Raw genomic sequence first — 14,715 nt, forward strand, 5'->3', positions numbered from 1 at the left:
GTGGCGTGGCAAATAAAATTCCTGGCCCCAGAGTTGCACCTTCCTGCCCCCTCCCCAGTGAGATCCTGGGGAAAGCTGGGGGAAAGGAGGAGAGAGGAGCCACCGCCCTCGGCAGCTCTGTTCAGAAGGAGGACGAGGGTCAGGCAGGAGCAGGGTGTATGGGGAAAGAGGCCTTTTTTTTGCCTGACGGACATGGTGTGTGAGGATGGCCTGAGCAGGCCTGGTTGGTTCCTGCTCTGGGGTTTTCCATCGGTCCCTTTGTGGGAGTTGCTGTGGCCCTGGGCCGTGCTCCCTGCCCAGTGCTGGTTCCTGGTGGCTGGCTGACTTGCCTGCCACCAACCGTGACATCTCGGCTGGCTGTAAATGGGATTTTCTCTCTGAGTTTGCTGGAGATGGAATTAATGGCGGTTATGGGGGCATCCCAGGTGGTAACATCAGCCAGCTCCTGCACCTTCACCCGGGTGTGCTGGAAGCATCCCCTGCTGCAGTGCTGGGTGGTGGTGGCACGGGGACAGAGACGTGGCCGGAGCCTTTCTAAAGAGGCTTTGTGTTCCTTCATTCCAGCACAACAGAGGCACTGAAGAGGATCCTGCCCTTTGCCTTGCTCAGCTTGAGGAGCCCGGTCTCACCTCGATCCCACTCGTTGCTCTATGGAGGTGATGGAGCCCGTGCAGCCCAGCCAGCCGGAGGTTGGCCATGGTGTGGCCCTTGGCAGGTGAGCCCACGTTGCACTGCAGGACGGCCACGGCCAGAGGAGCGCCCCATTGTCATCTGTGTGGTATTCTGCTTCATGCGCTGCAATTAAGCCAGCTGCCAAATGATGATGTGGCAAATCTGGGCGGTGTGGTCTCCTCCGATCTGCTCCTGGACGCTGGGCAGATGAGCTGGAGTGGAAAACATCTGCTCTGTGCATCCTGGGTTGTGGCGATGACTTATAAGGAGGGACTTGAGTAGATCTCAAATTCGTTTCCAAACCCTACGTGCCAAAGAGGGTACCGGGTCCTACCAGCGCCCTCTGAAAAGAGCAGCGCTGCTGCGTCCTCCCGAGCAGGGATGAATCAGCGGAGGGTGAATAGCAGACAGGGGCTGGAACTGCTGCAGTCCTGCTGCAGACACAAACTACGTGAACACATTCATCACATCCTGAGAATGCACCCCAGATTTTCTTGCGCGTCTGTTGTTATTACAGGCTGGCTGGGCTTGAAAGGTAGAAATCAACAACTGCCGGCTACCAGTGGCAGCCCAGAGGGGCTCTGCTGGTCCTAGGGGCTCTGCTGAGCGAGCACCTCCGCAGGCACTGGCATCGGTCGGGGTTCGTGGCCACCCGTGTGTCATGGGGAATCGGGTGCCAGCTCCTCCGAACGGCCTCTTGAATGCCAGGGCTGGGTGATGGCATTGGCACCTGTCATGGTTGTGCCATGAGTCTTGCATTGGTTGCGTGTTTTTCTTGGAGTCAGTTCCTGGAATCCCAATTACGCAGGAACGTGTTCCTTAATTTTCAAGGAAGAAAGTCCATTTTGGGATCTCCCCGTCCCCGAAACTTCAAAACAAAGGGGAGGCGAGAAGTTCCTGGGTTGTCTTACCCTGACGGTTTCAGCCATTGGTTTTCTGCAGGCAGATTCGTGCAGACATTATAAATCTTTCCCCATTTTCCAAAGCACGTTCAGTAATCCTTTCTGGCAGTTCAAGAGCCGAATACGTAAAAACCCAAATAGTCTTTCCTTGTCTCCTCTCTAACCCAGCACAGAGATGATCAGAGCAGCTCTTTGTGTCTGTGAAAACGATCCATTTTGGGTGCATGAAACGAGTTCTGCAGGGCTCGAACGATTTCACTGAGGTCTTAGTGGCCTTTGAGGATCTTAGCCCACATCTCATTGACCTCAAGGCAGTTCCTGTTGGCTGGGAAGGGAGATCTGAGAGCTGATGAGCTTAATGAACATGGCACCTGTGCAGCTTGGGAGCATCTACAGCGATCCTTAGCCTCGTTACGTGGGAGTGAAGCATGTCTCTTCCCCAGGTTAAGGATGCTGAGCTGGGTGCTGAAGCCATTTTGCTGAGCTCTACTAATGGAAATCAGGCATGTTCCCAGCCACAGCATGAGAGCCTAAAGCTGGGCTCTGGGGCTGGCTGGGGGCTCCAAAGGGCAAGAGAAGGACCAGCGGCAGGTAGCACTTGGAGGGCATTCCCAAAGCCTCTCTGGCCTTCTACCACTTCTTTATTTTATTTTTAAAATTCATTTTAGTTAATCTCAAATCCATCTTCAACAACAACAAAAAAAAAACAGCTCTGCTTTGCCTTCAGGCGCGATCTGCAATGAAAATCCAGCTTGATGCAGAGATGAAAAGCTTGATCTTAAGAAAATAAATTAAAAAAAAAAAAAAAAAAGAGGCCATGGGGGCAAGCCCGCGCCTGGTGCCGCAGGGACGCGCCAGCCTGGCGGCAGGGTGGTCGGCAGCACCCACGCCGCGGCTCCCCGGAAGCAGGAGCATCCCCACCCTGGGGCGGATGAGCAAGGGCCTGGCTCACCCCAAAAGGAGCCGGAGCCCCGGGCTGCGGGCTCTCCCCTCGCTGCCTTGGGGCGTGCGGGAGTTGCTTTTGCAGCTAAAAAAGGATTCGAGGAATTTGGGCTGCCTTGGGAGGGAGGGGCGAGCTGCATGGGGAGGATGCTGCCAATTAGGCTGGTGCTGAGCCTCTCCTTTGGCGTGATAACCCCATCACGCTGATGAGCCCTTAAAACAAGGACTTTAGCCCAGGGTAAAATAACGGTGATTACATCCCTTAGCACTGAGGCTGTCGGGAACAGCTGCCCTGGACAGAAACTGGGCGGCTGCCGGCAGGATTTTTGTTTTTTAATCTCCTGCTGGCTGACAGCAAGCCGTGGCATCACCCCTGCACCAGCCAGAGGCTGCTGCTCACATCAGCCACGCAGGGGCCCCCTCCCTGTGCTGTGATAATCCCGTTGGGATTTAATCACAGCTGCCTGGGCTGCGTTGTACCACCCTCTGCCCCCGTTCGCATCAGCTTGGACCCATGAAGGGTGCGTGGGGGCAGCCCTGCTGCCCTCACATCCATGGTCTCCATCCCCATCGCCTCCCCCTTGCACCCCTGGGGCCATGCCCCGCTCTGAGGCCCCTGTGCTCCCCTGCCAGGGCAAGGCTTGGCTCTCGCAGGCTTGTTTTTCTAGCATGGCAAGTCCTCCTAAAATACCTAGGTGGGGCCCGTCACGGCTAATGGCCTTTCTGGGGCTGGAGCCAGCACCCGGCTCTGGGGAGCGATGGGCACCCCGCGTCACGGGGCCCCTTGTCACCGCGGGGCGGGGAAGGCAGGAAGACCTTCCTTTTGGAGACAGCAGCTTTTAGGGTGGCTTTTGAGTTTTTTTGGGGGGGAGGCCACGTCCAGCTCTGCCCCGGGGCGCTGTGCAACGGGCACCTTCCGGCTGGTGAGGCGGGTGCGTGCGTGAGCACCGGCACGGCCGGGCGGGTGGGGAGCCCGCGGCCCCACCTGGGGCTGGAAGGTTGGGAATCCCTGCTTTTTTTGGGGCGGAGGAGCTGGATTTGGGGCCTTTGTGGTGCGTAACGCAGGCAGGCATCGCTCCTCGATGGCAGCCACCAGCCCTGTGCATCCCTGGGTGTCCCTGCCACGTGTGGGGACAGCGATGGGTGGGGGGGACACCCCTGCAGATGCCACCCAGCCGGCGTGACCCTGGCTGACGTCAGGGTGTCCGAGCTGGGTGCTGCTGTCACGTCACGCAGGCAGCTTCCCTCGAGGAATTTCCATAATGGCAGCGCCGCAGGTTTTGGGGCTGAATCAGCTGCCTTTCGTCTTGTGTCGTTTTTATCAGAATTTTACGCGGTGCGTCCGCGGGTGCTGGTGGCCTTTTGGGGAGGGTCTCCTGGGACACCCCCCTGCCTCCCCCGGCCAGTGCGCGGGATGGGGGCTGCCTGGCGATGGGGTGGGGGTCCTGGGCAGGGGGACACGCTGGGTGCCTCTGCCATCCCCACAAGGAGGGGCCTTTGGGGTAGTGGGGGGCTGTGTAGGGGCGCAAGGTGGTGCAGGTCAGGACCCCCCCAGGCTGTGCACCCGCCCAAAACGTCGGGGTGCCGCTGAGCCCCCCGAGTTGGGATCTGTGTGTGGTGTGTGTGGTGTGTGTGTGTGGGGGGGGGTGTCCTGACAGACCCCCCCAAACTCCCCCTCAGGCGGGAGCAGCTCCCGTCAGGGGGCGCTGTGATGGCGGCGGGGTGTGTGTGTGGGGGCTGAGCCCCGCCCCTCCGGTCCCGCCCGCCGGGGGCGGCCCCAAAGCCGGGCGGCCCCAAAAACCGGGCGGCCCTAGGGGCGGGCGGCCCTACAGCCGGGCGGCGGCGGCGGGGGGCGGCCGGGCGGGCGATGTGGCGGCGGCGGGCGCGGAGCGGCGGCGGCGGCGGCGGTGGCGGCGGCCCGCGGGGCCGGTGGTGGCCCGCGGCGCTGGTGCTGGCCCTGGCGCTGCCCGCGGCGCGGCCCCGCGGGCTGTACGCGCCCAGCGACCCGCTGGAGCTGCTGGGGGCCGACACGGCGGAGCGGCGCATCCTGGGCTCCCCCAGCGCCTGGGCCGTCGAGTTCTTCGCCTCCTGGTGCGGGCACTGCGTCCACTTCGCCCCCACATGGCGGGCCCTGGCCGAGGACATCCGCGGTGAGTGCCCGCGGTCGCCCCCATAAATCCCCCCCCACCCCACCCCCGCGCCCCCTCGCCGGCACCCGGCGGGGCTGCCCAGCACCCTTCGTGCCAGGCCTGGCTCAGCACCGGCCCTGGACCTGCTTCGGCCTGGAGAACACCGGCCCCGGCCCCCCCCCAGCACCCCCTGGGTCGGGGGGCGATGGGCGAGCCCTTGGGGGGCACCGGGCCGGGCGCTGCGCCCCCGTTTTGTCATCCCCAATTTGACCTTGGCACCTGCCGCGGGGACCCGCCGGGGTTCGCCCTGCCTCCCGCCGCACCCCGCGTTTCTCCCTGTTACCGCACTGACTGACGGCGCGCACACCGCCCGCTGAGCCGGGCCCGGCGCCCCTCCCAGGGCAGGGAGCGAAGGATGGGGGCGATAGGGTGCGCGCCCCATCCCCTGTGGGGGAACGCCAGGGATCCCGGCCCCTCTCCGGCACGGGGACCCTCGCCCCGTCTCACACCGCTGGGGGATGCTTAGCGGACTGAAGCCGGGCTGGATTTTGGCACCACAAGGACGCAGCCGTACCGCGGACGCTCGCCCTGCGATGGGATCTGACGGGGTCGGAAGCCGTCCCCCGTGTGCCGCTGGCAAGCGGGAAGCAGCCTGCGTGCCGCCGTCCCCCCAGGTGGATTTTTGCAGGAACGGGCTCGACGGGCAGGACGCCGGCTCCGGGGCGCTGCGTGCCGATGAGTGGAGGAGCGTGTCTCGCCCCCGGCTGCCCCCGCGGCCGCGACGGCCCTTCCTGTCCCCACGTGGCACCGTCACCCTCGCGGCAGGGTGGCCTCAGCCTGTTGTGTTTATTAACTGAAAAGGAGCCATTTCGGAGATTTTGGTCTCCATTTTGCTGGTTGGAACCGCTAGATCCTGCTGGTTGAAGAGCCCGTGGACCTTCCCCGGGGACACCGCTGGACAGAAGGGTCACGAATGTCATCTCCTTCCCCTGCCCGTCTCTCACACTGGAGCATTGCCGACGTGGTTTTGGGCCCGTTCCCCCTTGCTTTCCATCCATCCCATCTTTCTGGGGCGAGACGAGCCGGAGCCCGGCTCACCCGCTGTGCCCAGCCGCGGTTCAGCCGTCCCTCCCCAGTCCCGGCGGCATCCCGGGGCCCCGCGCCCCATCCCGCCGAACCAGACGGGCGGGCGGCCGCGGGCAGAGCCGCCTGCGCCCGGCCGGGGCAGGGCGTGCAGGGCTGGCGCCGCCTCGCCCGGCTCTGCCGTCGCTTTTGCCGTCCAAAAAAGTAGGGCGCGAGCGCGCCCGGTGCTTAGTGCTCAACGTGCTGTGGGGCCGTAACCAGCCCCCGAGCCAAGCATTTGGGGCCACGGGCAGGGTCCCCGCTTTGATGGGGACTGTCCCTGGGTGCTGCTGGTATTGAGGGATCCCAGCTGATGGTCGGCTCCAAGTTCTGGTAGAAAAGGCGTGGGCAGGGCTCCAGCAGTACTGAAAATACGCATCGTGGGGTGGGTGTTTCTTTTTCTGAGGATTTTTCCAAGCAAGCATCGATTGGAACAAATCCCCCGAGCTTTGGGAGGCAAGAAAAGAGGCCAAGGTGCTTAAGCTGTCCTCGCCGTGCGCTGGGGCTGCGGGAGGAGGTGGAGGTGGGAGATGGAGACGGGAGGGATGCGTGGGGCGTCTGCAGCCCTGCTGCAGGCAGCGTTGGCGGCAGAAAGATTAGCTCTGCCTTGGCCCCGTGCCTGGCTCTGCGCAAGCTCTCCGTGGCCACCGTCACCACCAGGAGGGACAGGGAGAGGTTTTCCCATCGCCGAGGATTGGCACAAAGCGAGAGCTGGCAGCTCATGCTCCCCAAAAGCAGAATGTCCTCGAGGATGGCGACGCATGGGGATGTGCACGGGAGCTGCCCGAATTGGGGGGTTGCTCCACGGGGCCATGGCCGTGCTGACCCTGTCCTCTGTCCCCGCAGAGTGGAGGCCGGCGGTGATGCTCGCGGCCATCGACTGCGCCGACGAGGCCAACCAGCAAGTGTGCGCCAATTTTGGGATCACCGGCTTCCCCACGCTGAAGGTAAGGCGAGGGGGGTGCATGGTGGGGAGAGGCCCCTTTGCCCCTTGCCAGTGCCCGGTTTTCACTGTGCTTTTCCTCGTGGCCGTCCCTCTCTTGCTCAATGGGGCTGGCAGCACTACTGCACCAAAATATTCCCGTTGGGACTTTGCAGGCTGCTTCGCCCCAGGGCCGAGCAGCTGCCCGGGATGGGAACCTCTGCTGGCAGCGGCTGGCAGGGCACCATCCCTCCTCCTGGGCCCCTGCCCGGCCGCTGAGCTGTGTAAATACGCCGGCTCTCAGCGCTTCCCACTGTAAACAAAGCCCCGTCCAACACCTGCAGGGCAGGCAGAGCTCCCCAGGCGCTCTCCAGCCAGCAGGATGCCCACCGGGCAAGCAGGGCGAGCTGCCATCTCCTTCAGAAGGAGAGGAAGGGAGAAGGGGAGATAGGTTTTTAACTGTTTGTTGTGCTCAGAGGTGGGTGCCAGGGCGGTCCCGTCCTCCATCACTTAATTAAAGCAGAGTTAATTGCAGCTCGGTGAGCTGGAACCAGTCAAACGCCCTGTGTGTGCGTGCAGCCCACGGGGCCGGCCGGGCTTCGGTGGGACTTTGCTGCAAAAAACAGACTTTTTGGAGCAGCGAAAACCCTCCCGGCTTCCTCCTCCGCTGGGAAAGCGAGCGGTGCTGGGGCTGTGGGGCCCAGCAGGCTGATGGACCTAGCACAGGGTCAAGATCTGGGGTGCGGGAGCTGTGCCCTGCCCTGCCATGGGGTCTCACTGGGCAGTGGGTGTTGCTGCTGTGGCTCCGCACCCCCTCGTCCCCACTTCCCTGTCGGAGCCCAGCGCCTTCTGCAAACAGCTCCCAGCCCGGCCTGCAAAGCAAACACCTACGTGGCACAATCCGGTTTCACTGCTCCGGCTGCCTGCCACAGCTGCCTTGGGAGGCGGGAGAGGGCGCAACCCGGGCAGGGCAGGAGTAAAAACCCCTTCTCGTCCCTTAGTGGAAGCTCGGGGGCAGCACACAGCGGTTTGTGGGACTGGGACGGTCCCCTGGGTCCCCTGGAGGTGTGCGCCGTGCCGCCTGGCAGTGCTCAGCATCCCTCCCCTCGGGGCGGGCAAGGCGCATCCGGAGCCGGGCAGCATCCGTCCCGGTGACGCCCCACGCGCGGGGATGCCCGGCGAGGCGGGGACACCTCGTGTTTATCTGTGTTGTGTTCCTTTCAGTTCTTCAGAGCTTTCACCAAGAAGGCAGAGGATGGGATAAGGATTGCTAGTGAGTATTCGGAGGTGTGGGGGCCTTTTAGCCGTGCTATTTTTTTTTTTTTGGGGGGGTGCGGGGAGTCAGGTCACTGGCTGGACCCTCAGGGAAGCCCCAGACGACAGCTCAGCCCCGTGTCCTGTCCCCCCACAGACCCCGCTGCCACCGTCGCGGACCTGCGACGTGCCATCATCACCAACCTGGAGCAGAGCCTGGACGCCTGGCCGCCCGCATGCCCTCCGCTGGAGCCCGCGAGGTAGGGGAGGCAGGAAAAGGGGTTTTCCAGGGAAATCCTGAGCCAGAAGCGGTCAGCCAGCTTTTTTTTTTTTATATATATATTATTATTTTATTTTTAATTCAGCCTCGCTGAAAAGAGAGCAAGGTGGTGCCTTTGGAGGGAGCATTCAGCTTTCTGCAGAGCATGGCCAGGGTCATGCTGCAGCTCTCCATGTCCTAGCCAAAAAAAAAAAAAAAAAGGAAAAGAAAAAGAAAAAACAACTCTGGTTCAAATTCATTGCTGTTTTGTTTTATTGTTTGTTTTTTTTCTCCATGGGTGAGCGTGCAGCTCCCTCCTGCCCTGCCCACGCTTTGTTTTCTGCCTCCTTAGTTGACCCCGTGGGCTTTCAGAGCCCGTGAACCGGAGCAGAAAACAGGGCTGGAAACCTCAGCAGGGAGGAACCGGGGCTGGAGCCACATCAGTGTCCCATCCCCGATCCCTGTGGACAGGGACCCGTAGACACGGGGGGGCGAAGTGCCCCGGTGGTGCTGGTGGGGCCACCTGCTGGGCCCCCCCGCCGCCACCACGCTCCTCTCTTGCAGCGCGGAGGAGGTTCACAGCTTCTTCCAGAGGAACACCGAGCAGTACCTGGCGCTGATCTTCGAGAAGAGCGACTCCTTTGTGGGCAGAGAGGTGGGTGCGGCTGGCTTTGGCTTTGTCCCCAGCGCCCAAACAACTCCTGGACCCCTTTGGTGGCGGCGGTCCACGCGGCGTTGCCTTCTCCTCCTGGCATGCGTGTGGCCAGGGAGGGATGGGGATGCTCAGCACCTCCAAAAAAAAAAAAATCCCTGCTGCCCTCCGCCTGACGCCGGGGCCGCTTGCAGGTGGCGCTGGACCTGCTGCAGTACGAGAACGTGGCGGTGAGGAGGGTGCTGAGCAGCGAGGAGGAGCTGGTGCAGAAGTTCGGCGTCACCACCTTCCCCTCCGGCTACCTGCTGCTCCGCAACGGCTCCTTCTCCCGCCTGCCCGTGTGAGTCGGGGGCGCGGGGCGGGCGCTGGGGTGCTTCCCCAGTGCTCCCAGCGGCTGTTTTGGGGTGGGAGAGGGTGGGTTCACGGCTCCTCCCTCCCCGCAGGTACCTGGAGGCGCGCTCCTTCTACACCTACTACCTGCGGACGCTCTCCGGCGTCACGCGTGGCTCCTACCGGCTGAACGTCACTGCCAGCGCCCCCAACGAGACCCGCGCGGCGCAGCCGAGGCAGGCTGACCGGTCAGAGCCCCGCTCGGGCGTCTTGGGGTGGCAGAGGGGGGGCGGGAGGAGGTGACGTGTCCGTGGGCGGGCAAGGGGCTGGGACCGTGGCCTTTTGACCCCCAAAAATCAGACCCCGGGGGCGCAAAGCAGAGCGCCGACGGGCGTCGCGTTGTGCCCCCAGCTCCAAGGTGTACATGGCCGACCTGGAGTCCGCGCTGCACTACTCGCTGCGGGTGGAAGCCGCCCGGGCGGCCACGCTGTCGGGAGCCCAGCTGGCCGCCTTCAAGTGCTACGTGGCCACGCTGGCCAAGGTGAGGAGCCGGGAGGGGAGCCGCCCGCGTTCGATTCGGGGCGAAATGCGAACACACGGGGGTGGCGGAGTTGGGACACCAGCCCTGCGTCCCCATCCGGACGCCGCTCTGAAGCTGTGCCCTGCGGTTTGTGCCAGCCCCTGCTCGGTCAAAGCGGTGCTGGGGGCTTTGTTTTCCTGCCCCGGCCCGCACCTCCGTGTGCGGGCGCTGGCGTGGTTTTGTTCAGGAGGCAGAGGTGCGGCTCGGGGTGGAAGTCCTGGTGGTGCTGGGTGGCTTCGGGTGAGAAGGGAGGGGTGGATGTCCGCGGGCTGAGCACGCTGGGTGCCTGCAGAAGAGGTGCTGTCACCTGCAGCGGGTGGCAGTGGGTTTGCAGCTCCCGTTGTCCGACCTGGGCGCTCAGCTCGGGGTTCTGCTCTGCGCCGGCTCCTTTGGTAGCCTGGCAAAGGCGCTGCTGCTCTGCGCGGTGCCGTGGAAGAGCCTGAATTCAGGCCTCCTTTCTGGGGCTTGGCGAGATTCAAGCGCAGAGGGGCTCTGAGCCAGCAGATGCGGTGCCACCAAACACTGCGTTTGGACCAGGATTTCACCAGCAGATTTGAGCGAGCCCCTTCCCAGTCCAGGCTCTTTGAAACCCCCTGGCGCTGGGCAGATCCTGCTGTGCGTTTCCATCCCCGCTGTGTGCTGGGGCTTTCCCCGGGGCTGCCGAGCCCGTGCTGTGCTGCCGTTTCCACGCTCATCCACGGGACGGAGCAGCGGCACCAGCATTGCTGCCAGCCTGGCCGAGCCTTAACTGTTGCATTCCCACGAGGAGTTGGAGGCAAGCGGCTGGGGGAATCATGACGGGGAAGGGAATGACAGCTGGGAAGCCATGCATCGTGTGGTCAAAGCCTCACGTGGAAGGAAGGAACGGCGCTTCGCAGAAGCCATGTCAGATGGCGGATGAATTCCTTGCAAATTTAGAGCTTATGGTGTCATTGGAGAGAACAGGGAGAACAGATTGGTCTGGGCGAAAAAGGAGCAAAATGCTCATTCCTTTCACTTCCCGGCTGCTTTTCCTGTATCTGCTGTTGTCTCTCTGGCGGCCGTGGGTGAGCCTGTCCCTCTGTCTGTCCGTCCTCCTGCCAGCAGCACGCACTCGCGGGCTCCCCATCTCCCCGCCATGCCTGCGGTTGGCGAGCGCTGCCGCTAATCGGATTTCGCTGCCTCCCTGTCGGAGCAGCTTTCTGCCCTGCTCAGACGGCCGGGCGCTGGGGCTGTGCCGCCTTCCTCACCCATTTTCCCTCCGTTTCATCGCAGTACTTCCCCGGGCGCCCCTGTGTGCAGAGCTACCTGCACACCCTGGACGGCTGGCTGAGGAACTGGACGGAGCCCGAGCTGCCCCGCAGCGCCCTGAAGGAGGCGGTGAAGAACAACAAGGACGTAAGGCACCCCCCCCTCCCCTTTGCCCACCCTCCCCGTATCAGTCTCCGTCCCCCTCATGCCGTGTCCCTCTGTCCTGCAGGCCTCCCCCCCGGCCGTGCTCCCCACCAACGTCACCTGGGTGGGCTGCCGGGGCAGCGAGCCCCATTTCCGCGGCTACCCCTGCGGGCTCTGGACCGTCTTCCACCTGCTGACCGTCCAGGCTGCCCAGGGCGGCCCCGACAAAGGTAACAGCGTCCCTCCGCGGGCAGGGGGACGGGGGGTGCTCCGTCCCGGGGGGAAACGGTGAGCGGTGGAGGCTCTGCGGGGTCCCCAATCGCTCTCTGTCCCCACCCCCCAGAGCTGCCGCTGGAGGTGCTGGGCACCATGCGCTGCTACGTCAGGTACTTCTTCGGCTGCCAGGAGTGCGCCCAGCACTTCGAGGCCATGGCGGCCCAGTCCATGGACAAGGTGGAGGGCCGGGACGAGGCCGTCCTCTGGCTCTGGTCCCACCACAACAAGGTCAACGCGCGCCTGGCAGGTAAGGGGGCCGAGGTGGGGAAGAGGATGGGTGGCACAGTGGTACCCGGATATTTGGGGACCGAGCCGGGGTGGTTTCCCAAGGGGAAGGGATTCGGGACATAGGAGCATCCCTCGTCATGGTGGAGTTGGCCAACAGCTTCGTTAGGATGGGGTCCCACGGTGGTAGGGACATCCCGTGCCACCCCTGGCACAGGGGCTGGTTGCATGGAGCCTCCCAAAGCTGCCCCCTGGAGCACCCATCCTCCCGTGATGTCCCCGTCCCCACCTGCTCGCTGCTCCGTGGTGTCGATACCACCACATCGGGGGGGCTGCAGAGGACCCCTCTCACCCGCTGCCCCTCCAGGTGGTGACACGGAGGACCCCCAGTTCCCCAAGCTGCAGTGGCCCCCGCCGGACATGTGTCCCCAGTGCCACAAGGAGGAGCGGGGCGTGCACGCCTGGGACGAGGCGGCCGTGCTGAGCTTCCTCAAGGCCTTCTTCTCCCCGGGCAACATCGACCTGGACTACGCCGTCCCCGTCCCCCGGGCCAGGGAGGAGGCAGTGGTGGGCGCCAGGCTGGGCACCGCGAGCCCCCGGGAGAAGGAGGAGGAAGAGGAGAAGGAAGAGGAAGAGAAGGAGGCGGAGAAACCCGACAGGGAGAGCGAGACGGGGCGGCCGGGCTCCCCCGAGCTGCGTCGCCCCAGCATCGTGCGCAGGAACCCGCGGCTGCGGGAGGCGGGCGAGGACATCGTGGACCTGGACTCCTTCAGCGAGCAGCACTTCAAGAGCAAGGCGCTGCGGGCGGCCGGGCGGCGCCGGCGGCTCAGCAAGCGGGACACCATCCCTCTGCGCCAGGACGCCGGCTGGGAGCGCCTGCGGGCTCCGGAGACCCGGGAGGAAGAGGAGGAGGAGGAGGAGGGAGGAGGCTTGCAGAGGAGCCCCTGGCTGCGGGTGCTTGGCTTGGGCTTCTCCCGCTTGGACGTCAGCCTCTGCATCGCGCTCTACTTCCTCTCCTCCATGTGCCTCCTGGGCATGTACACGTTTTTCCATCTCCGCACCCGCGCCCGCAAGGGTCGCCCCGGCTTCCCCGTGGCCTGAGAGCGAGCAGGGGGACGGGGCGGCCCCTGGGATTTGAGGGACACCCCCCCCCCAGTGCCTCGTCCCGGGGAGAGGTTTTGCTGCCTCTCCCAGGGCAGCGGGTGGAGGGTGATTTTTGGGGGGCGGGGGGTGGGAACGGAGGTGTGGCCGCGTCCCTCCCCGTGCAGCGGGGGTGCTGACGGTGGTTCGGGTCCCAGCCCCGTGCTGGGGGCAGCCCCGTGGGGTCACACCACTGCTGGGGCCGGGAGCGTTGGGTTTTGGGGCCACCCCCCACCCCCAGGTGCTGCGGGGCAGGGGGGGGCACTCGTGGGTCTCACCTGCGTCTTGTGTCCGCCCCCCACACACCGCGGCTCGCTCTCTGCTTGTCTTAGTGGAATAAATTATTTTTGCCGACAGCGGCCCCGCTGTCTCAGCTCATCCCTAAATTTTCCCCTGCTTTTTGCCTCCTTGTTGCATGGGGCTGCTGTGTACCCCCCCCGCCCCGGCTCCTGGTTTGTCCCCAAGGGGGGGGACAGGCGGGCAGCCCGTGCAGCGGGGTGCACGTGGGGAAATGAGCTGGAAATGAACCAGCACCGGTGCTGAGCTGCGGCTCGGCGTGGCCAGGCATAGGGCAGGGGTGCGGGAGCATCCCCGGGGGGGGGGGACCTGGCCCCGTTTCCCTCTGCCCTTTTATCCTTGTTAGGAATCATTAAGGAAAATGGTTGTTTTCTGGGGCCGGGGCCATCTGCTGCGCTGGCGCTGCCTAAATCCCCCCTGTAACAAATTCATTGGGATTACGCTGCCCTCCCTAATCCGGGCCCTGCCCCCCGGCCCGGGGGATTTAAAAGGATTAGAGCCCAGCTGATAATAAACTTTATTAAGGGGTGGGGGACTGAAGGGCGGGGGGGGGGGGGGGGGTCTCAATCCGATTTGCAACCTTTTTCTTGCTGCCTTCACTTCGCCCAGGTGGGAGGAGAGGGCCGGCAGGACGGGGAGCCCTGGCTCCCGCAGCCCCATCCTCCTGCCCTTGGAATAAATCGCCTGTCGCTGCTGCCTCCTTCTCGTTGATTTCCCTGGGGGGGCTCATCCCCAGCATCAATACCCCCCCCCCCGTGCACCCCCGCCCTGGCCCAGCCTCGCCACCAGCTGCTCCCCTGCCCCCCCGACCCCAAAACATGTGGTTGGCAAAATGGGATGGGGAGCGGGGGTGCAGGGGATGGGTGGTTTGGGGGGGTGCTGGGGAGGTGGGTGCCGGGGGGGTGGGGGTGGGAAGCTGCCCGGATTAGCATCCCCGGCAGGCGCTGCCGGGAGATTTGTGGGGCCGGAGAGCTAAAGCTGCCATGCGTGCAGGGAAAAAAAAAAAAAAGAGTCCTGTAAATAGACTTTCCTTAATCCTGTTTGGTGCGGGCCCGATCCCCCTGGGGGGGCGGCACGTGGAGGGGGACAGCACCGGGACCCCCCCTCCCGCAGCACCGGGCACCAAACCAGGTACCAGCGGGGGAGCATCGCCTTGTGCCCCGCTCACGGGTGCGCTGGGACGTCTTGGGGACAGGGGGGGTACCCCAGAGGGACCCCCCCATGGGGGTCGCCCCTTCCCAAGCCCCCCCCAGCATCCCCTTGGCGGCAGGGGGCCCGGCCCCGCAGCTAATTACCTAAGTGGCCGCAGGCTGCGGGAGCCAGGCGCTATTCCCTAATAGAATTTGCCCTCAAGTGCAATTTAATTTTCCGCCAGGCCAGCCTGCCCCCCCCCAGCTCGCCGCCTCCCGCCGCTCCCTTTCTCCCCTCGCTCCTTTTGCCTTTTTCCCTCCTCGGTGTGGGTGAGAGCGTTGCGCCGGCACCCCCCCGCCGCCCCTGCTCGGGCCGTAAAACCACCGGGGGGGGGACACACGGAGGGGGTGTTTAATGTCTGATAATTCCCAATTAAAATTACCGGCTCCCTGTCCGTCGGCCCCTGCTTTCTCCAGCCGCTGGTGAGTGCCCGAGTTCCTCCGTGCCT

General features: G+C 64.2%; 1 protein-coding gene across 1 annotated transcript; it reads left to right on the forward strand.

Annotated features, from left to right (window-relative positions):
• Positions 1-4,365: 4,365 nt before the first annotated feature.
• Positions 4,366-13,135, forward strand: QSOX1 (quiescin sulfhydryl oxidase 1). The gene is made up of 12 exons (XM_080601595.1): positions 4,366-4,666; positions 6,614-6,714; positions 7,914-7,962; positions 8,101-8,203; positions 8,767-8,857; positions 9,049-9,194; positions 9,298-9,432; positions 9,596-9,725; positions 11,019-11,141; positions 11,224-11,368; positions 11,482-11,661; positions 12,007-13,135. Exons 1-12 carry the CDS (start codon positions 4,384-4,386, stop codon positions 12,738-12,740), a joined length of 2,220 nt encoding a protein of 739 aa, XP_080457721.1. The 5' UTR covers positions 4,366-4,383; the 3' UTR covers positions 12,741-13,135.
• Positions 13,136-14,715: the final 1,580 nt, after the last annotated feature.

This window comes from Anser brachyrhynchus (assembly GCF_964034855.1).
Source record: "Anser brachyrhynchus genome assembly, chromosome: 8".
Classification (NCBI taxonomy): domain Eukaryota; kingdom Metazoa; phylum Chordata; class Aves; order Anseriformes; family Anatidae; genus Anser; species Anser brachyrhynchus.